We start from the raw sequence: 26,890 nt of genomic DNA, 5'->3' as shown, positions 1-26,890 counted from the left end.
ATGAATGAGAAATTCAAATCAGTTGTGAACAACAAACTAATTGTTCAAAGATTTGAGCTCATTGTTATGAAAAAAAAAAAAACATTCAAGAATTGAGCCAAAGTGAATGAGAAATGTGCACCAGACATTCATTGGCCATTTACACTTCAGCTAGGTATTTATTTATGTGTGTCCTTTACAAAAAGAATGACATTAAAACATAAAAGATGATAGTGCTGGGGACAAAGAAAATACAAATCGAAAATATAGAGAAAACTATTATTATTATTATTATTATTATTATCATCGATTAATACATAAATAATACATATAATTATTATTTAATTATTTAATAATGATAACATTACTGTTATTATTATTATTATTATTATCATCGATTAATACATAAATAATACATATAATTATTATTTAATTATTTAATAATGATAACATTACTGTTATTATTATTATTATTATTATCATCATTATTATTATCGTCATCAATTAATAAATAAATAAATAATACTCATAATTATTATTTAATGATTTAATAATAAAAATTATTATTATTATTGTTATCATCATCATTATTATTATTATTATTATTTTATTATCATCATCGATTAATAAATAAATAAATAATACTTATAATTATTATTTAATGATTTAATAATAACATTATTATCATCATTATTATCATCATCATCATCATCATCATCATCATCATCATCATCATTATTATTATTATCACCTATTAATAAATACATTATTATTATTATTATTATTATTATTTAATTATTTAATAATGATAACATTATTATTATTACTATTATTATTATTATTATTATTATTATTATTATTATTATTATTATTATTATTATTATTATTAGTAGTAGTAGTAGTAGTAGTAGTAGTAGTATTATTATAACGTTACATGTGTTTTGACAGTAGCCTCTGTTACCACACCCACAGCTTCCTGTGGAGAGAGAAGGCGGAGCGTCTGCGCGTCTTTTGTCCAAAACAAGAGAAACCTTCTCTGCACAAACCGGCTGATATGAGGACGGATTGTCTGCTGTAAAAGTCTGACTGCAAAACAAAGATTCCTGTCCGGTGGTTCCTCACTAAAACAAAGCCCTCAGGTAACACTTGTAGGCTAACATTTGCATTTTGTTTCGATGCTGTTTTGTTCTACAAGCAGGCGAATTATTACGAACACAACAATATTGCTTTTGTTTCGCTTGACATGCTGTAAAAGTACAGTAAGTGTCGTGAATTGTAGTAGAGTTATGAGGACTTCTTATAAAGAAAAAGAAAGAAAGAAAGGGATGATGGAAGGATTGCTTGCTTTTTTCAAACCTGCAGCTTCATGATACATTTTAAATCTAAACTCAAGACTTTTTTATTTAGGTTGGCTTTTAATACCTAGTAGCCCGGTGACATTTTCCCTGTGCTTTTTATGAGTTTATGATATGTTGTGTTTTTATTCCTGTTATTTCTGGATGTTAATGTAAAACACTTTGGGTACTTTTTGGTTATTGTAAAGGGCTATACAAATAAATGTTGTTTGATTTTGACTGATTATCACCTTCACAGGTTTTATCCAGCTGGGAGATGTTTGCCACAGCCACCAGGAACTTTGTGGAGGAGGTGGATCATGGAGGTTTGCTGATTCCAGTGTCAAGCCTAAATGACACTATTGCTCTTCTGACAGTGGTGGTGAAGCGCAAGCGTTTCTGGGTTTGGCAAAGGCCCAAGTACATCCCCACTGATTTTAACTTCAATGATATACTAACAGGAGACACACCTATAAAGCCAGGTAAACATCAAAACCCCTCTATACTAGTATATACTGTGTTGTATTGATTTATTCTTGTTAGATAACCTAAATGTTTCACTGTCCACAGGTGTCATCGAGACAGACTTCATCAAATACAATGGCTCATTTGGTGACAACATTCAGGGAAACGTGAATGCAAACTTTCCCCACACCAGTGTGAGCATGGGGGGTAAAGACTCCTCCAAACTCCATTCATTTTTTGGCAGTTTGAAGAAGGAGGAAGTGGATGTGCAGAAGTTGCTACGAGACTCCAAAGACAGGTTAGTTCCCCCTTACCTGTTGTTCCTCTGTCCTGTCTCACCAAGTTAAATAGGGTTGAAATGGAAGAAACATCACCTGACATGCAGTGTGTTAAAGATCTGCAAACATCAGGAATGATCTTTGTCCGACCATAAAGTTGCACGCAAAACGGGAGGCTCAGTTGAATATTAACACTCACAAGAAAATTGCTTGTTTTGGTTTAGGAGGAATAAAATTCAAATTTAAGTTTAAGACAATACTTAACAGAATTCCAAGTCTGTATTAATTTCATAATACTCCCAAGCTCGTTCCCTGTGAAACATTTACACTGATGTTTTTTGTGAATTCAATGTGTCAGGTTTCTGGATATGTCCCATGGTTTGGTCCAGCAGACGAAGGAGAAGCACAGACAGGTGTTTGGGATTGTGAAGGAGCGTATTGTGACTACTCAGCCCTGTTCGGTCATAGAGGAGGTGCAGCAGGGAGGACAGTGTGGAGCAGGACTGAGCCTCTGCGGTCCCAAGAGCCCAAAGGTACAGTACAGTATTAAAGTCATATGGTAGTGTAATGTTTATAATTTTATATCTTTCAGTGTTACAGTATATCATCAACATGATCTTTCAGGAGTCATTAGTGATGACATCATTTTATAAATATTTATGGTTGTGCCTGCCAACCCTGAATATGTTTTGGTATTTCCCCCTCAGTTCGTGACTTCCTACTTTTCCCAGAATGAGTTTCAGTTCTGCATGCAACTGTGAGCTACAAGTGTAGGAGGAGAGAGCAGAGCGCTATCTTTTTCTAGTGTGAAATCCGTTGATAATTTGGTTCCTCGCAAAGAAGAAAAAGAAGAAGAAGAAAAAGCCTTTGCTCTTTGATTCAGAGAGACTGACATGAAAACATTCACTGTTCATGTCCTAGATAGCTGAAATGGTTTCTGATATTACATAACATTGTAGCCACATCCAACATTTTTTGCATTCTTTGGAGTCAGACACAACAACAAATGGGTCTGAAAATGTCCCGTGTATCACCAACAACTGTTATTCAGCAGGAATACATTGTTTAAAAGTGGACATTTCCTTTGAAACAGACTGAGTTGTGTTAGAATTTGTGTGTTTGGTCTCACACACCTCTGGTATTTTTTGCAAATCTGCAGGTTTCATTGAAGGAGAACGGGAGTTTGAGTAAAGACAGTAACGTTAGCATGGAGATTCCCGTCCATACTACCCTTGCCTATGCCCTTATAGAGCTAGAGATCAAACAGGATGGGCACTATGGTGAGAAGTCATTCACGCACAACTGATTAAACTCTTACTGCAGTTACATTTCACATCGGGGTATTTGAAAGGTAACTTGTTGTATTTTTTTTCACAGAGCTGTGTCTGATGTCAGACACCACTGGAAGTTTTGAAGTAGATGGCCCTGTTAAGAAAGGACTATTGCATGTCTTTGGAGCCTCTGCCTCTGCCCCTGAAAACAGCCCCCTTAAACAAGGTAAATTACTGTTTTCTTCTCCGCAGCCATAAAACATGTCAAACTTGTTAACATGTGCTTTGACCTAGATTATAAGAGCTCTTGTGTCAACTTGTGCCGTTTACTTTTTTGTTTTCTATACATCTATTTGAATAAGTGCCTGGTTCAATCTTAGTTTTTTGTGACCTGCTGCATGCACACATTTAGTCTATGAAGGTGAATGATAAAGTGAATTCATTTTGTATTTTAGAATTGGAGCGACTGAGCGATCATTTCCAGCAACTTTCAGCTCTTCCTGCCACCACGAGGTCCTCTCTGCTCCAGCAAATCACAAACGTTATGGAGGACCGGGAGGCCATCAGTACACTTCAGAATGTGGTAAGCAGGTCCAGAGAGGTGATGTCAACACAGAGTTATATTGTGGAGTTAGCCCTTCTGTAACATTGACTTTTAAATCTGAGTGTCTTCCTCTGTCTCAGCTGGACCAGATGTGCTTGGATAAGAGACCTGCCTTGGATGATGTCACAGCGACAGATTCCCAAAAACAGAACATCCAAGCAATTCTGGACCTTTTGGAGCAGTCTGGTCAAGTGAAGTCCACACCAGTCCTCACAGCCCTTCACCTCATTATCAGCGCCATGGATGGTGAGAAAGTTGTACTTTCATTGAAATGTTGCTTCAATCTCAATCTGTTAAAAAGATCAAGTTAAAGTCAGGGAGGGAAGTGTGTGCATGCATGCAGAATGTCCTGAAAATCAAATTTCCTCAAGCTCTGTTTTCATCCTGTATCTGTGTCTTTTGTTATTTCAGAGATGACAAATGATTGTCTTTCTGTCCTGGGAATGTGCTGCAGCCTCACAGTGTTACAGGCTCTGGAGCTATTGGTTAGTAAAGTCAGTTATTATAAATAAGAATACAACAACATGTTATGTGAGTTTTTTTTTTTTCATGGTGACACATTGATTTAGATGCCTTTTTATCTTCCTGTCACACCTGTTCCAGGTGCAGTGTGTCTCGGAGAAGGGGGAGTTGCCTCTGAGCAGCGCAGGCCTAGCAGCACTGACAGAAGATGTCTATGAAAAGACTGAACATCTGTTTGCCTCCTCTAATGTGTCCCTGAAGAGAGACGGGGACACAGTGACGACAGAAATAAGCCACCTGGCGGGAAACCTCCCTCTGGTCCTGTGTATCGCTGTCAGAGGACTCGCCTCGTTGGCCCACTGTGATTGAACTGAAGACACCTTTTTTATCCACCAGAAACTTGAAACCGTACACCGGAATGAGGTAACGGGGATCACATAGATCGAGTGTTATTTATCAGTGTTTTTTTCTTTTTTTGGAGCAGTAGAATTTCCTCTAAAACAGTGATGCATTCTACTGTAGGGTAATTATATAAGTGTAAAAAAATTTGACAATCAATTAGTTTAGATCATGGATTTTGGACTCTTTGTTGGACAAAACAAGCATTTTGAAGACATCACCTTAGGCTCCTCTGGGAATGTCTGAGGGGCATTTGTCACAGATTTCTGGTTTTATCTTAAAAAAAAACCAATTGATTACAATCTTAAAATGATCCACTTTTGCGATTATTACTTATTATTAAGTAAGGGATAGTAGCCTACAAGTAGGGTCGTAACGGTATACCGTGGTATTAAAATTGATGGTTATCATACTGTGTATATTTGCTTATCAATGGTATTGAAAAAAAACTGACATAAGTGTGTGTGTGTGTGTGTGTGTGTGTGTGTGTGAGTGAAAGGTACAGACAGGAGCAGTCTGGCTGTGCTGTTGTGCACCTACAGTATATGTTCTTTGTTAATAATCATGGGACATCATTTTAAAAGCTCAAAGCTGTTGTTATTATCCATTTAGTAGTTAATTTAACATGCTATAGTGCTGCTAACAAACATGCTTCACTTATATAACATGACCTGTTCTCAATCCTCATCATGATCATTATAGCTGACAATAATAGCAATACTAATAATAATGATGATGAGGATGATGATAATAATATAAGTGTGATACCATGATATTTTCTGATAAGGTTATCGTACCGTGAAAATCTCATACCGTTACAACCCTACTTACAAATTGTGCTTTACTAAAGCCTATCAAAATTGAGTGTTCTCAGTGGCGATGGTAAAATGAAAAATAACCATTAGCTGCAGCCTCTGTAATATTCTATTATATGGTCACAACTGAATCCAGAAACTTTGACTAGATTTTAAATTTTTAACTACACACCTGCTGATGGTATCAGCATCAATATACACATTAACTTGAATATAATATTCAGATTTTAGTATCTGAATGAAAATGAAAAAAAAGTATTCAATGACTGACACCTGGTTCTTGCCATCATATTTTGGGTCATAGTATCTGAAAGAAGCATCTCTTTTTTTATTTTGATCTCATATAATTACATTTTATCTACCGTAAGATTTGTAAATAATTGTCTTGTTCCATGGTCTGGGTGAATACTTTATTCTGATTGGCTGCAAGGTGTCCATTTATTCCTGATAAAAGAAAAGGAATATATAAAAGAAGGATGGGTCCTTACGTCTTGGTGCCAGTTCTATTGAAGTGAATGGGGCATGGCAAGTCCCACTATAACCCACCACCATACCTCTGTTGTTTCACCTTTGCTAAATATTTCTACAAAAATAAAAGCACATTACGTGATGTTGACTGATGTTTTTTTTTTTTATCTATGTACGCATTTGTTTACCTTGTTATGGACATTAATAGTATAACACTAGGGTTTCTTCTGGTAAATCTGAAAAGGGACAAACATGATAAGTATAAGCCTCAGTGGCAGCATTGTTAACACTTTGTTTTTGTCAGAGCAGAGAGTCTGGGCTGTACAAAAAGTGTTTTTTCCATTTTCCAATAAACCTCAGCAGAAGTAGGAAATGGGTGAAAGCAATAAAGAGGACACCTTCCCATCTTACCGGACAATAACTCGTCTTCTGGAATCCATACCATTTGGACCAGGCGTCATAGAGTTATATATATAGTATGTCGAAACATTTCTTACAAAAAAAGTCATAGTATAGTAAGTCGAAAAAGTTCTGAAAAATAGTCATAGCATAGAATGTCGAAAGATTTTATGAAAAAAAGTCACAGTATAGAATGTCGAAAAATTTTACCGAAAACAGTATGTCGAAAAATTTCATTAAAAAGAGTCATGGTATAGTATGTCGAAAAATCGAATGAAAAAACATCACAGTGTAGGATGTCGAAAATTTCATGAAAAAAAGTCCATAATATAGTATGTCGAAAAATGTCATTAGAAAAAAAGTCATAATATAGTATGTCGAAAGATTTCATGAAAAAAGTCATAGTATATTATGTTGAAAACTTTCATGAAAAATCATAGTTGAGTATATCCAAAAATTTCTTTAAAAAAAACGTCATAGTATAGCATGTCGAAAGATTTCATGAAAAAAGTCTTAGTATAGTATGTTGAAAAATGTCATGAAAAATCATAGTATAGTATTCCCAAAAATGTCTTTAAAAAAAAAAGTCATAGTATAGCATGTCTAAAAGTTTCATGAAAAGCCGGGTTGTAACAATGAAAAAAATCATAGTATAGTATGTCGAAAAATTTCACCAAAACAAGTCATAGTACAGTATGTCAAAAATGTTCATGTAAAAAAGTCATAGTATAGAATATCGAAAAATTTCATGAAAAAGGTCATAGTATAGTTTGTCGAAAACTTCCATGATAAAAAAGTCATAGTATAATATGTCGTAACATTTCATGAAAAATCATAGTATAGTATTCCAAAAATGTCTTTAATAAAAAAAAGTCATAGTATAGTATGTCGAAAAATTTCATGAAAAAAGTCATAGTATAATATGTAATAAAATTTAATGAAAAAATTTCATTGTATAGCATGTCGGAAAAAAAAGTCCCAGTAAAGTATGTCGAAAAAGTTCTAGTATAGTCGAAAGATTTCACAAAAGCATAGCAGTTTGTCAAAAACGTTCATGTAAAAAAAGAGAGTATAGTATGTCGAAAAAAGAAAGTCACAGTATAGTAATGTAAAAAAAAGTGATAGTATAGTATGTGGAAAAAAGTAATTGTACTGTAAGCCATAAAAAAAAGTCATAGTATAGTATGTAAAAAAAAAATCATAAAATACTCATATTATGGTATGTCATAAAAAGTCAAAAATAGTTTTATTATGTCAAAAGTCATAGTATAGTATGTCGGAAAAAATAAGTCATAGTATAATATTCGGTATGCAGTGCATAGTTTACCATTTCAGACACAACCTATGACTTTTTATATTTTTTATGGCATACTACAATTTTTTTATCATGACTTTATGTAACAAAAAAACAGTCAAAAAAAGAATAGAAAAAAAAGAGCAAGGCAAAACCAAAGCAGATCATTGGAAAACACCAGTTATTTATTTGAAATCTGGAAAATACATATTTTTTTAATTCTTGTAAAATATACCTTTTATAAGTAAATATTAGCTTCATTTAAAACAGTTAAGTTTTAGTAATATCACATCAAAAGGGATGGTTCACTGAGATGCAGTACCCTGTTCAAGGTCCTGTGGAAAGTTTTTCTTTCAAACAAAGACAGCACCATATCGACGGGTCTAACAGACTTTTGGGTCATGTAAGTATTTTTGACTGACAATCAACATAATTGTAACGTAATCTGTTGTGCTTGAGTGAAAGAGAAATTATGGGTAAACATATATAATTACTTTTTCTTCTGTACAACAGTGATTGGCATGACATTTTCCATGTATGAGTTTGAAATGCAAAGACAGCATATCATAAATGTAGCCTGGCCTAGTAGAGGAAAAAGATCACAAAATATGACACTATTCAACATGAATGACGGTGATGGTTTGTAGGGCTAAAACGATTCTTCGGGTAATTCAATTACCAAAAATCAATGTTTCTTTGCATCAAAGCTTCTTTTAATCCCCCCGCTGTTAATCCCAAAACAATTATTGGTTTGGATAGTTCTATATGTGTATTATATGCATATACTGTATGCGTACCTTTTTAAAGCAATTTGAAATGATTTCTTATAAATGTAGATTTTTCTAAAAAGGAAACCAATTAGTTCTTCATTTTAAGAGACCCGTCTTATTTTCTCTTTTGCTCCTTAAAGCAAAAGTATTTTTTTATCCGATTAATCGATGGAATAATCGGTAGAATACTCAATTACTAAAATAAACGATAGCTGCAGCCCTACAAGATTGTAGTGACAAAATTAGATTAAGTACTGGAGGCATATGCACTGTAAACTGTAACACTGAGGTATCGTTCTTTTTCAATGAGCAAGCTCTCCTCATTTTTGCAGAATAAATACACTTTACCTATCTTACATACAGATGTAGAATTAAAACAGGACATGACAAAAATCACATTTGCGTTTAAAACATCCTGACACAAGGGCCAGTATTTTTTCTTCCAATCCACATGAATAGAAAGGATTCTTTAGAAAAATATTTTGCCAATAAATAAGTACACTTTCTGTGTGTTGTGAGTTGCATAGTGTGCTAGAAAGGAATCTGGCAAATCAGATCAAGGTGACTCTGATGCAGCTTTTGTGCGAGACCCATTTTCACACAGGTCTGATGTCCAACACGTTGTCCGTGTGTGTGCAGTACAGTGTTGAATCCTTCGTCCCTTCAGGTGTCCCCTTTCATCCCAAGCCTAGCAGCTCGGACAGCCGTGTCTGTCCAGTAGGGGGTAAAACATCAGTAGACCCAGCTGACTGGAACCCACTGCGGCTCTACGAATAACCGCTCTACCACCTCCTGCAGTTTGTCAAAAGCCTTGTCTAGATTGTCATTGACAATAGTCAGGTCAAAGTAGTGGCTGTATGCCCGACGGATCCTGGCACTCTCGTCCACAGTCTTCTTCAAATCATTCTCCTGTTGCAGAAAGAGATTCAGCCCATTAGGATGATGGAAGCAACAACCATTTCATAAGTTATAACCCCTGAAATGTTCATCATCATAAATAAATATTTAAGAACCTTAAATCCTCTCAAAACGTACCGTGAGTAGTTTGGTAGTAAGTCCAGCATCTATCACAGCTTTGTGCATAGCTCTTAGTGTGTCCAGTTCAGGAGCAGCAATGAACACCACAAAGGGCATAAACTCAGCAGTCTTCAACAATTTCAGAGCCTGGGCAGAAAATATAATGTCACAACCAAAGCTTTAGGCGAAAAAAAAAGGTAGACACATTGAAAGCGTGTGCCTTTCCACTAACCTGAGGGTTGACGTCCAGGATGCAGGTACGGCCTGCATTCACCACTTCATGGATAGAGTCGATCTTGGTGCCATAAAGGTTGGCGTCGTACTCGCCGTGCTCCAGGTAACGGTTCTCCTTGATGTCCTTCTCCATCTGTTCTCGCGTCACAAAGCAGTAGTTCTGGCCGTCCATCTCCTCTTCCCTCGGATGTCGTGATGTGACTGGAGATAAAAAAGGTGAGGAAAGGTGTTACATGTACCTTGTCAGGGAATCTAGTTGCAGACAACGCAACTACATCAGCTGCCTTTTCTCACTCACTCACAGGGTACAGTGGTTCCATATCGCAGAGGGTTCAGGACAATAAGTCTGTTCTTCAGGCTCCGCCTCCCAACTCCCTGGGCTCCAATCAGAACCAGCGTTTTCCTCTGAAAAGGTGGCATCTTGGCTACTTCCTCATAAATCTGCAGCTCATAACGGTCAAATTCTGTTCAAGGCAATTCATAGGCTGGATGAGTACCATCATGTCATCTAGACACTTGCAATTTAACACTGCAAACTTTTAACAAAATCTCTTATATGTAGGAAAATTAGATCCAGTGGTGATGCACACCTGCATTCTTCGAAGTGAGGTACATCATTTTTTTCTTCTTTTTCTTCGCAGTTCCACAGAGCATCCCTGAGACAAATTTAAAAGAAAGTGTCAGATCACCACGTGGTGGTGCTAAAGGCAAGAGTTTCCTCATTATCATGATAACTAAACAAGAAAGAGAATCAGGTTCGCATGGTGTGAATGAGTTGGCTTGTGTGAACATGATTTGAACTGACCTGTACTAGTAGTATCCCAGTCTCTTCTCACAAAAGCTTTCCTCTTCTCCTCCAGGAACTGACTGGGGATGAGACCAGTGGCTCCACCGACAACTTTGCGTGCCTACATGGAAATCAGAGTAGTTGAGAGACGATTGATATTTCACATAGTAAATGAATAACCATGCCAAGGCCACAAACATCTTCCTCCTCATCTTTCGCTGCCTCTTGTAGCTTTCAACAGTCAATTTCACCCCACTTCTAATTAGCTGTGCAGCTCTGGGTCGAAGCAGCGCTGTGCTTCACCGCCATCGCCGAGCAAAATGCGTTTACTCACCTGCCACCAGTTGGGGTCCTCCTTGTTAACTACATGAAGGATGTCTCCCTTGGAAAAGGCCAGTCCTGCCTCTTTACAGGGGATCAAGTTGTCTGTGGCCGGATTATAGTTGAAGTGGGGCTTCAGATAAACCTACAATTTAGGGTGTGAAAAAGATAACAGACAATTAAAATCATACAGAGAGCATACACAACAGGATGCCGCAATACCGTAAATCCCTATTAAAAGAGTCATATTTAGCTTGATAATGTTAATAAAACAATATGTTTATCTTGGTTCAAAAATAATTTATTACCAGCGTCTGACAGCTTGTAAAATATCAACAATAAAGTGCATGTCCACTTCCTTTTTTCCCTACACATCATATTCTCATTCTGAAGTCTTCTAATTCACAACTCTTGCCATATCTAAAACCTAACAAGCATATAACCAAACAGTAGAATTAGATAATTCAATCCTGCCCAGCACAAAGGTCAGTGTCTGACATAACCCTACGCACTGCTCCCTGGTGTCAGCTGCTGCATGTGCCTGTTACTGTAGGAAGGGTAGGGGGTACTCCAGTGAGGGGGTACTCCTCACACCATGTGTGTCCCACATGGTGTGAGGAGTGTTATTAATAGACGCTCACTGGGCTCAATTTTCAGAAGCCTGGCATTCTGAGATCACCCAGGTCAGGCAGCTCTCCCCCAAACCCTGTAAGGTACAGTATGACTCCTAACAGCCTTGAACACCTGGCAAACCGGGACTTATACATCAACCGCATCCTTTATTCTGATGCACTTAACTCAATGATTTCAAAGAGCTCATAAAAAAAAAAAATAGTATTCAATTCAGATTTCCCGCTGGTGAAACACTGGACAGGAAAACATAAAATGCAGCCTCCTTTTTTCCTAACCCACCTGTGGTGGTGCCGGTGTGTCTCTGTAGCTGGGCAGGACCTTGAGTGTGATGCTACCAACGCAGTCCCCCAACAGCTCCTGGAGTTCAAGGGGGTTCCGGCCGACCTCACGACCGTTCACCTCGCGGAGTATGTCCCCCGTGTGCAGCATGCCCTGCCTGTCAATCGAGCTGCCGTGCAGGATCCGTGCGATCACCATCTCTCCCCGCTCCACGCGGAACGTCACCCCCTGAAAGACATTTAGTCATTTAGTATGATACATCCGCACTTCATTAATCACACAGGAGGTCTATTTCATGGCATGGTCTGTCTGATTGCTGTTAAAGAAGCAACTCTTGTTGAGTTTCTGTCTAAAACCGAGTTACTCTATTCTACAGATGGTAAAAGAGGACATGAGTAAAACACTTGGCACATGTTTCCTCTGCAGAGCTGTGGTTAGTATAAATGCCTGGCTAACTTACCAGTGGTTCCCCGGCTTTCTTCTGGATGCCAATCATCCTGACAGCATCAGCTGGCATGAGTGAACTTGTCAACACGGCATTGCTGTTCACCTCAGCGTGGGGCATTTCATAGCTCTTTGCAGCCACTTTGTCATGAGCCTCTATCAAGGACTGAGGCAGAAGAAAAAAAAAAAAACAGGAGAGAAGTTCAGACAGAAATAAGAGAAAATGTGGTTCACAATCTCCGTACTTTGAGATATCTCAAAGTACATTTCCAACACTTTTTCTCAGAGACAACAATCGTCGCTACTCTGTGGTTCATCCACCAAAATACAAAAAACTAACAGTGACTGCCACATGCATTTGGTATACATATCACTTTACTGTGCACATTCCTTTATAAAAGACGCTTTTATGACTGCATCAACATGACTAATTGATATATAGAGAAGATAAGTCAGTCTTGTTCTTACCCTAGCAGCCACAACATAAGAGTTAGCATTGGTCAGGAACTACAAACTGCATCAGCAAATGTGAAGATTTACTGAAACAGTGAGTGACAGTCTTCTCCCCCTGACTTTACCCACATAACTCAGCCTGCTATTGGCCCAAGGAAATACACCCCCACCCACCCATGCCGCAGCTTGTAAGTGGTTGAAAATATAAAAGGGCGACAAGGAAGCAGAGCTGCCACCACTTCAGAGAATATTAGCCAATGGTTGGTATAACAAGCTCTAACAACCATTCCCACACAAGTAGAACAAAAGCCAGATACCTTAAAGTGTGGCCCCTGAAGGATTTTGACGAGCTCATCAGCGGAAGCATCTTTTTCTGGCAGGTTGTTGAGGGAATCCAGGATCTCTGTGACCAGCTGAACGTTATCATCCCGCACAGCTTTTAACTTAACTTCTTCAAGACGCTCATGGGCCTACACACACACACACAACAAAACGATGACCACTTCATCAGGCTGTTTGCTGAGAGCTTGGAGCGCCACACAGTAAATACAATGAAACTCAAGTACTAGGGATGGGAAAATGTGGTTAGAGTTGCCCCAAAACTCTCTGTTTTTGGTTGGTATTTTTGAGCATATAACCCTTTACTATGTTTAAAGCTGAAGTGTGGGGCTGAAATAACATTCACCAACTTTATCGAGCAGGTGTCATATCACAACCATGAGTTTTTTTTCCTATACCAAATTCCTTATTTTTTGACTTTCTGGAAAACTATTTTAATAATAATTGGCTACTTCATGACAACATTTTTGTCCACCCTACCTATTCCTTTCATGTAAACCTTTCTTCCTCGTCTTAAGCCGCCTGTTGGTTTGGTGATCCGGATATTGATTGACAACGCAAGATAATATGAAAAGCATTCCTCTGTGAATTCTTTTACCAGCTACACTGAGTGAGCACACATTGGGCTTTGGTTCTGTCTAGACAGACCGATGAGAAAAGAGGTCGATAGACAGGATGGACACCCGACAGAGCGATGCACAAAAAGGATACAATTTTGTATCTCAATATTGATGTACATAGCAACTTCTGGGAACTCAGTTGAGAGTCCATTGTGCTATGTTGGTGCTACAGAGAGGAGTTTAACAGCCTGCTGTAGGCTTAGCGTTATCACAGGGGGAAATGAGATTGTATAGTTAATCCTCAACTGATATAACACTATATTGTTTCAACTGTTGCTGTGACCACACACTGTATCTGAAATTACAGAAGTGAGACACCATAAAAATGCCATGTTCTTGTGACTATTATGCAAAACATTAATGGCTCTTAAATCAGACAATCCCTGTGATACATAGAAGACAAGGGGAAATGAACGGTTCAATATACAATGCATACAACGGTTCTATTTGATATGACATTACACCAAACTACATACAGGCCCATGTCGCAGGAAAAAAAAAAATAATACCCAAGGAAAGCAGTGCTCCGTTTGTTAGAAATGAGGACAAGAGCTGGCCTTTGTGACAGGTTTTCTATAGAAATCATTCTATTTATAGATATAGAAGATGAACCTAGTGACCTCATTTGTCTGTTATGTAGGCCATTTATTCTTCATGCCTCTTTTAGCTATGTGAAAATTTGATTTAACTGGTGTTAAAAAGGAACATTTTCTGTCAAGTCAAGCTTAAGAAAATGCTTTACATTCCTTTTAAGTGGATATGTAAGAACTACTGTTGGTGTGCTGCACCACCCATCACATAGCAAATCTGAGGCTTGTTTCTCTCTCCTAATGACAAGCACACTTATAGCTCACACTGGCCAGGAGACATTTCCTGCATGTAATTTAAACCTTGACACCGGAACAGTGGGCACACTGAAAGATTAGTTAACGTCACAGGGTAGCACATTACAGGATGCTGTACGTACGATTGTTAAAAAAAAACATGCATGTTTTAGAGAGAGAGAGATCAGCTTGAACTATTTCCTTCCTGCCCACCACACCAAAAATAAGAATTTGCCCAGTGCCTTTCTAGTTAATAAATGTTATTGAGCCTCATAGAGTACACTGCCAGGAAGCTGTCGTCATTCTGGACATGTGGCGACATGTGACACTTATTAAACCTTCATTTCCTCACAGTGACATTTGCTCCTCTTCTAAACTATAACTAGAGCTTGATGGTCAGCTAATGAGATTGCAACTCTATGTGTGTGTGTGTTTCTTTTACCTTTGCGAGGGAGCGGACGATGGGGCTCTCCATGATGCCTCTGAGGAAGATGAGGTCAATATCTTTGGCTCCTGAGCCTGATGGCATGTCCTTCAGGTTGTCCAGTACCTGCTGCATGGCTGAAGGGGAAAAAACACACGTCAAAGATCGGGCTAAAACGATGCCAACCACACTGTTTACTTCTTTTGAGCTTGAGAGTTACAGCTTTGTGAATGCAGGCAGATACGTTAGTGACAAACAAAGCTCATAGCCAGTTATAATGAAAATGATTAAAATTCTGAGCCAATGAAAGCAACAAAACAATGTGCCAATAATACGAGTGGACAGTCTATCAATGGGCCAATTCACAGAGAACATCCCTTATTTCCACGGCAGCAGCAACAAGCACGCAGAGGCACAAAGGAATTGTTCTACTAACAGATCTGCTTTGTACAGGCTGAGAGCACGCAGCAAGAGACTGGAGCCCAAGATCCTGACAAATACAGCTGGTAATTACATATTCAATGATTTCAATTATCAATATCATAATTTCAATAAAATTAATGAATAATAGCTTTCTGCGCTTCCCAGTAATTATCTTTTTTTCATTGGATCTAATATTAAAATAGGGTTTTTGTTTTTGTTTTTTTAGAAGAATAAGCAACCCATTTGCATTTGTTTCAGATAGTTTTCAAATAAAAGTAGACAAAAATGCAGTCACTATGGGAGCCAAAACATTTGTCTGTTTTGCAAGTACATCATGTTTTAAAGTTTTTTTTCCGTTTTTTTCTGTGTCGTTATTGTAGGTCACAGAGGGACAAATGTGAAAGTTCAGAGGCAGCAACAAAACACACCCACACAACTATCTCTGGGCAGTGGGCACAGTACCATTCACATGGTAATGAAATGTCAAATTTTGCACACAACATTATAACAGTTCTGTGCAAGATGAGTCAGGATTTTGTTTTTGACAGCTTACCTTTGCCAGACTTTGCATTGGTCACAGTCATGTTTAATATTCCTCAGCACAGGACGGTGAAACTCTTGGTCAAAAGCCGCCCAACTGCCCGCTTACAGAAACCAGAGCACCTGGAGGGCTGGAGAAGGTAGGACACTTGCTCAAGTCAGTTACTGTACATACGCTAAGATCATCATACTGTTCAAGCCATGTCATGAAATCAATCAAGCTGATATTTACTATTATGTTGCTGTTGAACAAATGCAGATACAGTACAGATGCATGAGACACAAAATAAAAAACATTTGTTTGTCTTTGTGTTTCATGCACATGTTAGCACAGAGGGCTCTTATGAATCAAGGGTATGACAAAGAGGGCCATTGAATGACAAAGGCTGAGTCTCTCGTCCTTCTGGCTAAAGGTTGTGCCAGCCACACACAGAGAGGCCCCTGGGGACTCAGTACAAACATGATCTCCAAACAGAGAGGCAAAAACAGCCCTAGCAATGCCTAGACGGTAGGTGGACAAACAGAATTATGGGTTCGTTTAACTGTACACTGTGAACTGTATAAACATCATAAATGCAAAACTATACTCCATCCACACAATGTCAACAAAGACAGCATAACGGCAGATAATCATCCAGAGCCAAAAAGAAACAGGAAAGGCACAAACTCACCTACAAACTGTGTTCAAATCATCAGTGCAGCACTCCAACATGGAGCCCCACGTTTTCTACAAAACACTCATCTGGTGCCTCTGGACTAAAGAGAGAACAGAAAAAAAAAAAAAAAAAAAAAAATCACATTATTCTTCTAATTTGGTGAAATTGTCCAAGGCAATCTAAAAACCCTCCTAGGTGGTACCCAGGGTTTCATTCATTGCCCAGACTTCTCTTGTTCAGTTAGCTGTATTGTAAATGCAGCCATTGTGATTGGCCAAATCAATCACATGACCAATGTCTGTTTAAAAGACTCATTACTACCAACAAGTCAGATGAAGCTCAGCTCAGAACGAATGAGACTGGGAGTATTAATTGTGTTCTGTGGATTTAAAAAGATCAAATAAATGCAACTAAAAGAAGCCTTTCATTTTATGGGACACATTGTTGTGGCCGATTTCACTGAATTACTATGAAGATCGTTCTAGTCGTTGTTGTCATCAGCAGTTGTTACTGTTCTGCAGTTAACCACATAGGTTGGAAATAAAAGCAATCACTGTGCCTGGCACCTTCTAAAAACTAAATATATATCTATTTATTTGTTACATTTTGTTTTACAAAGTTAAGAAAGCACTGTTTAAGTCAAGCACTTACACATAAAAGAATGATCCTAGTCACTTCTACACAGCGAGGCATGCAGCTTATTAATTAAACACTGGTATCGGATCGGTGTATCCCTATACCTCAGTATTTATCTTGGGGACTACTCTAAAATCTAAGGGATCTGTGTCAAAAGTGTTTGTTTATGTTATGAGTTTATGTTAAAAAGGACTGTTTGTAACTTCTTACATGTAAAAAATCACCCGGGTCGGTGTCCCATGCGCGCTCGCATAGGCGCGCTCGCGTGTGGCTACGCTGTTCAGACAAGACTCCAACACAAACTACACAGAAGCACCAAAACCGCAAAGTTATATCTAGTGAAGCCCGTCTTGCAAATCAGTGTTGACCGCGGTTGGAGGACGCGGGGGAGACCGTAGCTTTGGTCTCCAGGGCCGGAGTCTCTGCTGTACTCTGCCTGCCTGCCTGCCTTCACTCACAGCTCGCTCCACCTCACGTGCATGCGCGCACACTAAACACTGCAGAATAGTTAGTTTAGCTCTGAGAATATCTAGTGAATGTAGAGTGGACATTTGTGCAGAAATAACTGCTGCAGCTCCTCCAGACCAACAGAGGTTTCCCGTGTCTTGTGAAGTGACGGGGCTCCGCAGCGAGAAACATTATCATCTCCGACCAAAGTTCCGGTGTCTCCCCTGTTCCCTCCGACCGCGTCACACTAGGATCAGCATTGATTCATGGAGAGACCTTCGTCTGGTCAGCTAACATTACTGCCATGCAGGTGAAATATAGAGTGATATTGTGGGTTTTAGCTAACGTGTGTCACCTCACTGTTTTGACGGATGCTCGCTCACATTCAGTTATTCGGGTGAGCGCAAGCAACAGGACGCTGACTTAACGGCCACAGGTGTCGCTGTTACAATCAATTTCTGATTCTTACAAACAGTTCCTTTAAAAAGTAATAATAATAATACACTATCAGTCAATATATTTTTATCAGATTTAAAAAAATATCAATATCTCAGCCTCAAATATCCAATACCGGTCGAACTATAACTTAGATAAGATCCCTGTCTCATGTGATACTGGGTAGAAAAGGTTTACCACAGCAGGGAATACATTATGTTAAAATGAATGAAAGGAAATAAGACCTACAGTATAATAGCAACACTGTGGTACCACACAGTGGTCATTTGTGAGGACTGAGAGGTCAGATACCTCAGTGAAGCATCATTGCTTGCTGCTGTACTACTTAACAGTCACCCATTATGAGCTCATTCACAATTTCTATAAGTTAGGAGTTGCTTAAGGGGGCTGGGAAGAAAGCACAGTTGTTTGAGACAACAGTCACATGAGGAGCAGCTGAGTGCCAGATAAGTTCATAAATAGCAAGTTAGCTCTAATGTCATGGAAGGACACTAAAGTAACTCACAGTGGAGCCTTCAACAAACTAGTGATTTCACTTTGCTGTCAAGCTACCAGCACATCGAACACGTGTGTAACCAGGTATAACAATGATTACCAGCCATTGGTAGCTAATTAAAGGTGGTAAACACGAATGTTTATGAAGCATTAACGCACAACAATCCCATATTACCTGAAACATATTGAACTGCAGCTAAACTACACGCTGTCAGCTCCTCTTTTGGCTGTTCACTCCACTAGTCCCGTATCAAGTTTGGTGCTGCTAGCCACTGCTAGGCTAGCTCGTATAGCTCATGCAGGCATGTTAGCATGCTAGCAATGCTAATGATTGCTAGTTGAGTATCTATCTGACACATATACCACTATGTTACAACAGATAAGCCAATTAAATGAACCCATCTACCTTCACCAGTCAATGGTTTGTAATGTGTAGTAGTAGTCATGGAAACAGTTGGCTGCGAGTCAAGTTATTAGCTTGCTAGTAGCTAACAGTAGCATCATGTGGCTCCGGCTAGCTAGCAGTTAGCTGGTCGTTCGCTGGTAACTAAGCAACTAGAGCGTTCCAACATGAGTATTCTGCGTTCTCTGGTATTATGAATGAATGATACGTTACCTAGTTTAATCAGTAGCATCCAGTCACACGTTCATGCTTCCCTCCATGTCAGAGTTTCCTATAAATCGCGGACTACTTGCGCAATAGAAACTTGTTAGTGTGTCTCCAGTGAGCCTGCCTCTGTTCTCTCAGCAGCTCGTCCACACACACAGTGTGATGTGATAATCACATCCAATGCCCTGCAAGTTATATATCTAGTGTATTGAAATCCTGCTCAAACCCTGTCATATAAATTGCTGTAAACTTTACCTTATAATAAATAAAGAAAATGTGTTTCTTCAAATATTGATTTCCATCAATCAAATGCAGTGACCACTAATAACATAAATGTGAAATACCCTCTGGCTGCTTTCAGTTTTAACAGTTTTCTTCATCTCCTTGTATTTTTGTACTTTGTACTTTGTACTACTAACTTTTTTACTGCCTTTTTACTAACATGTTTTGCACTATGGAACTGTGATTATGGAAACTTCAATCTCCCTCGGGATCATTAAAGTTACTATCTATCTATCTATATCTATCTGATTGTGGACTGTTCACATTCAGTGCAATATGAGTTGGCAGCTCAATACAAGTATTATTTGGTCACCCTTAATTCAAGTAGCCCCTTGACCTTTGCTCAGTGTGTCCAGCTATACCAGGACTTTAAATCTAAATAGTTCTGAATTTAAAAAATGGGCCAAAGTAGATGGAAAATTAGAGCTTTACTGAATCTATTCATTGTCAGTGGAGAAGTGTACCAGTAATGGCTGAAACTAAACCAAACCTGTGATCACTGATTATTATATCTAGCGCATTGAAATCCTGCACAAACCATGCATATTAATTACTGTAAACTTTACCTTACAATACATAAAGAAAATGTGTTTCTTAAAATATTGATTTCCCCTAATCACATGCAATGACCACTAATAACATAAATGTGAAATACCCTCTGGCTGCTTTTCATTGTGGACTAGTTCACATTCACAATAAAAGCAATCAGTGTTCCTGACACTTTCTAAAAACTTTTAAATCAGTCTTGTTTACAACCATAAAACGTTTTGGAGTAGGCTAAAATTTTCACCATGAAACCTCTAAATTATAAGTTTATAGATCCTAAACTAATTTTATCCATGCATTACCGCGGAGTGTGTTAAATTACATTAACAGCACATTAAGCCATTAATTTGACTAAATTGAAAAAACTGAGCAGCACGGACACATATTTTCCATTAAAACACATTATTTGTTTTATTTATTTATTATTTAATTATTTATTTATTATATATTTTTTTGCAACAAATTAGACTTAGGTCTGTTGTTCTTGTCATATTTGAAGGAATATTTAGATTAGAGCTACATCGATATCGGGTCACATTCACTGCAATATAATGAGTTGACAGCTCAATACAACTATTATTATTTGGTCATCCTTAATTCAAGAAGCCCCATGATCTTTGCTCAGTGTGTCCAGCTATACCAGGACTTTAAATCTATAGTTCTGAATTTAAAAAATGTGCCAAAATAGATGGGAAATTAGAGCTTTACTGAATCTATTCATTGTCAGTGGAGAAGTGTACCAGTAATGGCTGAAAATAAACCAAACCTGTGATCGTTGATTATATTATTGATTGGGAACATACAGTACATATGTAAATTGATGGTAATGTACAATGTTGTATTATGTGATTTTATGTAAGATGGGCTATTCTGTATTTATTTATTTTTTTTATTATTTTATTTTTCTTAAAATCCTAACCTGGGACAAGGTCTGCAAATTAGCTATGGCTAGAAGTCCTATATACCTTGCATCAGTTGCACTTCAATTAAGTGTAGCAATGCCTATGTATTGTCCCTGTCAAATAAACTAATAAATAAATAAATAAATAAAAAATAACATTTCTCTTCTCGCTCTGGCTTTAACATCATGCACCATATCAGTGTCTATTATTACATAGCCAGAAACATTTAAGAATTAAACTGAGAGGAAACACTTACCCCCATGAGGAAGCTATCTGATCTTGCTACCATTAATGGCACCTGTGATGTACCATCCCCACATCTGGCTACACATAATCTCATTTATACCGCCCATCAGCATGAAGCACCAAGCAATATCTAATTACCAAATCTGGTAATTCAGCTGCACCGAAGCTTCTTTAGACAGAGCTTGCATAGTTATAGCTTGGACCATGTGTCATAACACAGTTAACCAAATTCTCGGTGTTGCGTGATTCGCTTTTGATGTATCCAGGTCACTTGATTGGATTAAACTGTTAATCTGTTTTCAGGCAAGGTGGAGGTACATCTCACATGATATAACAAGTGAAATAAATGCAACACTGTGCTGTATTCAATTTACAGTTAATTTTTATTTTACTCTCCCCAAAATAGAACATTAGCAGCAGACATGAATTACAAACTATTTGCCCCACTGGAAAAAATTCTCAAAATGTTTAGATGCCTGTTCACCAGTAGAGAGCACTGTTACTCCATCAGGGAATGACACATATATTGTTCAACATAGTACCTTCACTGTAGATTATCAACAGACAAGTTATTACTACTGGTTATTTGTCAAATCCAGTGTGCCAGAATGAGACAATGGGTGCACTCACAACATTACAGACCAAAAGTAGGTGCATTACACAATGTTTATTCCATGCAGCACGAGTACATTTCACGTCAATAACAGACATGTCAGCAGCTTTGTGGTAAAGTCAGCCTGGATATGACAGCTTCAGCATCATCACCACAGTGGCAGCCCATCATACCTACAACACAAGGAACTTGAGTAAAAAGGTGTGTTTTTGACAAACATTAAAACCTATGTACAATGTTTTCCTGTCCCTATTCACATACAAGAGGATGACAGTGTATTAGAACATTAATAATATTAAATCCAATAACACCATCAGGGTCTGAAAATATCTATATTTCTTTTTTTCCTCATCTGCCACCGTGACAGGTCACTGAACATGTGTAGAACGCTTTAGAATTGTAAACTGAATCAGTACAAAACAGTAGAAATATGTAATATATAATGTAACTTTAATCCCTGACTATTCTACATTTCGGAATTGATTATTAAATATATTTCTTAATATAAGGAAAACATATCTGCCATGGTGGCAGGTGATCTGACATTTTTACATGCCACAGGCAACATTTACCCTGTATTTGGCAGGTGCTAATTTCACTCCCTGACCACACTCTACGACCTCAAAATCAACAATTCTTTGACAAAATGTGTAAACTGAACATTATCAGCTTCAGAAGAATACATTTATTACATGGCTGTAGTATTGAATTACACTATATTGTATGGAAGTTTGTACTTTTCTGGTATTTCATCTCACATATATATTGCATAGAAGTGACAGACAACACAAATTAGTAAAAAAAAGCTTTACAGAATGTATAAAAAACAACTTTTTGAAATAAACGTACCTGATATAGTTTGATCCTGGAATACTCTCTGTGCTCTCCCTCACCAACACATCTGAAAATAGAGTATCTGGGTTGTCTCTTTTCCCATACCTATGCATAAAAAAAAGAGTCAAGCAACCTGTCAGTACCTCTTTGCATGTACTTTCAAAATTATCGGAACAGAGAGTATGTGATAGAAATAGAAGAACTAACCTTTGTCTTGTGATGAGATTGATGTAGTGTCTTAGTGCAGAATAATATTTGGCGAGCTCCTCGGGTGCTGCACCGTCCCGAGGACTGGGAGGCTTGGCTGGATATGCGTCTATGCCGGAGTGAATACAAGCCAGCAGGCAGAGAGTCAGAATACTCAGCGACATCACAGCGCTGGAGAGAATCCTGGATCACAGGGAAAAATAATAGTCAAAATGCATAATAAAAATAAAGAAATTATTCAACAATGTCACAATGCAAAAAATAAGAAGTAGAATCTCCATATTGGATTGACACTCCACCATAAAAGCTGCCAGATCCAACATTACCTACTAATATTCAATAAAAAATTGTGCCTTTCAATTGTTAGAAATAACAAAAAATGCTTACTTTATAGTGCAACACTTGAAAATCCTGCTGTAGTCGGAGTTTTCGCTGTTCAAGGCACCTCTGCCAGATTCCCAACATTGCCTGTGTTTTATACAGTGTGTGTCGGAAGGGGAGGGAGGGTCATTTCATTCACTTTTAGGGTACTCCTGAGAGATATCTACCGCCTCATTAGTTTAGTAAACCCTGAGTGTCAAGGCAGTGAAACAAATTGGGAGATACTCAGTTACATTATTGTGAAAAGACCAAAACATGTAAGGTGTCACAGCATTAGATTCATTAAAATGTTAATTATTTGACTTGAAGATGTACATGTATTGTGCTTTTTACAATATATCGTAATTAACTGCAATACAGATTTACTGCAGAAGATCTGGGCTTTGATGCTTTAATTATTCCTGAATTACAACACGATCAGCTCCTTTGCAGCAAACAATGATTCTTATGCATGATCACAGAAGCACACAAATTGATTCATATCAATTTGAAATGTTATTTTATCCTTAATAATTTTTGTTTCTGCATTAAAGGGACTGTTTGTAAGAATCAGAAATGCTTGTTAACAGCGACACCTGTGGCTGTTAAGTCAATGAAAGTCACCGTCGGGCTCACACTTGCTCGCTCTACATCAGGGGTGCACACACTTTTTCAGCATGCGAGCTACTTATAAAATGACCAAGTCAAAATGATCTACCTACTATAAAAATGCAAAACATATATTTATTTATAAATATATTGAGTATTCTTTATATGTACAATATATGTTGGTGTACCTTGCATAACTGCATGAACCCATATTGTACAATATAACTCTGTACATTTTTTGTCATTACCTTACTCTGATGACTTGCACTGAATGGAATCAGCCAGGGATGCATAGTCCGGACAGTAGCTGCTGATAGCCAGCCTCAAGCACACTTCCAAATGATCATCAGTCAAGGTGGAATGGTATTTGGACTTAATAATCTTCATGTGGGAAAAGGCTGACTCGCATAAATAAGTGGAGCCGAATAATGCAGTCAAGGAGGTAGCACATTTCCTCATGTTGAGGTACTTTTCCTCTGTGAGTAAGTTCCAGAACTGTCCATGAGCTCTGGACTTAAGCTGAATGTCAGCTTGTAGTGTCAAAATCTCATCCTCCATTCCAGATGAGTTCAGGTGAAACAGTGTTGCAATTTGTTGGCTGACGTCTATTTAAAATTTTTTTATTTTCTTTATTTTTTTTTTATTTTTATTTTTATTTTTTTAAATGCCATGCGATCTACCCACACTACCTTCGCGATCGACCGGTAGATCGCGATCGACGTATTGGGCACCCCTGCTCTACATAGACATGAACGAGCATCGCTGAAAACAGTGAGGCGACACCATCCATCCATCCATCTGCAACCGCTTATCCCGTTAGGGGTCGCGGGGGGGGCTGGAGCCGATCCCAGCCGACATTGGGCGAAGGCAGGGTACACCCTGGACAGGTCGCCAGTCCATCGCAGGGCTGACACATAGAGACAGACAACCATTCACGCTCACACTCACACCTACGGGCAATTTAGAGTCCACAATTAACCTAACCTGCATGTCTTTGGACTGTGGGAGGAAACCGGAGTACCCGGAGAAAACCCACGCTAACACGGGGAGAACATGCAAACTCCACACAGAAGGGTCCCAAGCCGGATTCGAACTTGCAACCCTCTAGCTGTGAGGCGCCAGTGCTAACCACTGCACCACCGTGCAGCCCGGTGAGGCGACACACGTCAGCTAAAACCACAATATCACTCTATATTTCAGCTGCTTGGCAGTAATGTTAGCTGACCAGACGAAGGTCTCACCATGAATAAATGCTGATCCTAGTGTTGGCTTTTCCTGCTTCAGCCTTCGAGGTTAAAGCAGGAAGAGAAACGTTATTGTCTCCGACCGTAGCCGCAGGGAGACACCGGCACCGGGTCGGAGATGATAACGTTTCTCGCTGCGGAGCCCCGTCACTTCACAATACACGGAAAACCTCTGTAGGTCTGGAGGAGTGTCTACAGTTATTTCTGCACAAACGTCCACTGTACATTTACTAGATATCGTCAGAGCTACGAAGTCTTCTGCAGTGTGTAGTGTGCGCGCATGCACGTGAGAGCGGAGCGAGAACGCGCACGGTGTGTGAGTGAAGGCAAGCAGGCAGAGGAGCAGAGTACAGCAGAGATTCGGCCCTGAAGACCAAAGCTACGGTCTCCCCCGCATCCTCCGACCGCGGCCAACACTGTTTTGCAAGACGGGCTTCACTAGATATAACTTTGAGGTTTTGGTGCTTCCGTGTAGTTTGTGTTGGAGCCTGATGGTACGGGTACACAGAGAGTCTGAACAGCGTAGCCACACGCGAACGCGCATATGCGAGTGCGCATGGGAAACCGACCCGGTAGATTTATACGTGTAAAAGTTAGAAACAGTCCCTTTAAATACACTTGGAAGGTCTTACATGTTTGAAGGGTAGACAAGAGTATCCTTGATTACAGTAAATTTCACTTCTGTTAAAAAAGCCATTTTAATGGCAAAGTAGCAGCAGAGAGGAAAGCCGAGACAAATCTCTATTCATTTAGAGTGTCCACTTAAGAGTCTCAGCCAGCATGACAAGTCTCAATAAAACCGATGATGTGTAACTTCAAATGGCCGATGACGGTCTGTTGTTTTCACACTAAGTTGAAATATGTTCGGAAAGATGATGTTTCAGTTTAAAGAGAAATGCAGAGGGTGGTCTGCACCAAGAAACAAAAACATTAATTAATTTAATTATGCATAAATGATAGCCCTGTGATGGTCTGGCGACCTGTCCAGGGTGTACAACGCCTTCGCCCAATGTCAGCTGGGATCTGAAATATATGATCCTGTTAGAAAACAAATTGAAGAAAGTGGCATTGTAGTTCTTGTTATTACATAAGTGGCTTTTTCTGCGGGGTTTTGGTTATGAGTGATGCAGTCAAATGTTTTTAAGGGTTAGCAGTTGTTAGCTATATGGGATTTTTTTTTTTCAAAAGTCTCAAACTCATTAATAAATGTTGTAAATATAAATTAATTGATTTTGCATTCTCTTAAGATTGCCTCTCATGTATGTAATCCACATGAATGCAAGACAGTTTAAACACTACTGACTGAGACACAGTTGTATTAAGACAATAACTAAACCATTTTGGCCAAACCAGGAAGCCTAACTCCAAATTAGACCAAATCATACAAGAAAGGGCAGTAAATCGCTCAAACACATACATTTTCAATTCCAGGTTGATAGAGGGCACAAAAAGCTTTCAGGCCCTAAATGGTAAGATTACTTTAATGGTAACTATTTTCTTTGAAGAGCACTCTCTTGAAATTTGACAGTGGATTGGTGCTGTCATATAACTCGATTCCAGAGCGATAGCACAGTCTTTGTAGGAAAAGTAGATATACGAACTAAAAACTTTCAGCCTCACTATATTATACAGAACATAAGGGCTTATTTCATTCAACAAAATGTGTTCACATTTTAATACAATGATTTAAATAGACAGCACTAATCAAAGTGTCCTGTTGACAGTCGATACAAATCAGATCTCCAAATTTCTAGAGAGCAAAGTAATAAAAACATTGTCGAAACCGAAATACATGGAGAACATCATTTCTCTTATTCCTCCACAGCAGTGACAGAGTTTAGGGAGTATAACTTATTTATGATCTCATTATT

At 38.5% G+C, this 26,890-nt stretch overlaps 3 protein-coding genes across 4 annotated transcripts; 1 reads left to right on the top strand and 2 right to left on the bottom strand.

Annotated features, from left to right (window-relative positions):
• Positions 1-981: 981 nt before the first annotated feature.
• gsdmeb (gasdermin Eb) lies at positions 982-4,931 on the top strand. The gene is made up of 10 exons (XM_074653870.1): positions 982-1,118; positions 1,573-1,795; positions 1,884-2,076; positions 2,415-2,589; positions 3,216-3,336; positions 3,434-3,553; positions 3,783-3,910; positions 4,012-4,177; positions 4,343-4,416; positions 4,535-4,931. The coding sequence occupies exons 2-10, from the start codon at positions 1,591-1,593 to the stop codon at positions 4,760-4,762; spliced, it is 1,410 nt and encodes a 469-aa protein (XP_074509971.1). The 5' UTR covers positions 982-1,118; positions 1,573-1,590; the 3' UTR covers positions 4,763-4,931.
• A 3,004-nt stretch (positions 4,932-7,935) lies between these two features.
• pals2a (protein associated with LIN7 2, MAGUK p55 family member a) lies at positions 7,936-19,340 on the bottom strand. Of its 2 annotated transcripts, none has more exons than XM_074653865.1 (14): positions 19,183-19,340; positions 16,548-16,632; positions 15,890-16,007; positions 14,932-15,050; positions 13,024-13,176; positions 12,270-12,419; positions 11,810-12,037; positions 10,911-11,042; positions 10,595-10,697; positions 10,380-10,445; positions 10,092-10,253; positions 9,788-9,990; positions 9,574-9,702; positions 7,936-9,447 (listed from the first exon to the last, which is right to left on the bottom strand). In XM_074653865.1, the coding sequence occupies exons 3-14, from the start codon at positions 15,918-15,920 to the stop codon at positions 9,271-9,273; spliced, it is 1,653 nt and encodes a 550-aa protein (XP_074509966.1). In that variant the 5' UTR covers positions 15,921-16,007; positions 16,548-16,632; positions 19,183-19,340; the 3' UTR covers positions 7,936-9,270. The 2 variants fall into 2 exon arrangements, with proteins under 2 accessions (XP_074509966.1, XP_074509967.1); XM_074653866.1 differs by lacking the exon at positions 19,183-19,340 and adding an exon at positions 18,973-19,027 and having other exon boundaries at positions 9,125-9,447.
• Positions 19,341-21,800: 2,460 nt separating this feature from the next.
• Positions 21,801-23,729, bottom strand: LOC141779170 (peptide YY-like). The gene is made up of 4 exons (XM_074653864.1): positions 23,194-23,729; positions 22,807-22,989; positions 22,615-22,704; positions 21,801-21,938 (listed from the first exon to the last, which is right to left on the bottom strand). The coding sequence occupies exons 2-4, from the start codon at positions 22,968-22,970 to the stop codon at positions 21,914-21,916; spliced, it is 279 nt and encodes a 92-aa protein (XP_074509965.1). The 5' UTR covers positions 22,971-22,989; positions 23,194-23,729; the 3' UTR covers positions 21,801-21,913.
• Positions 23,730-26,890: the final 3,161 nt, after the last annotated feature.

Source organism: Sebastes fasciatus, chromosome 12 (assembly GCF_043250625.1).
Source record: "Sebastes fasciatus isolate fSebFas1 chromosome 12, fSebFas1.pri, whole genome shotgun sequence".
In the NCBI taxonomy this organism is placed as follows: Eukaryota; Metazoa; Chordata; class Actinopteri; order Perciformes; family Sebastidae; genus Sebastes; species Sebastes fasciatus.
The sequence above is the reverse complement of the archived record's forward strand: the minus strand, read 5'-3'. Positions and strand labels throughout refer to the sequence as shown.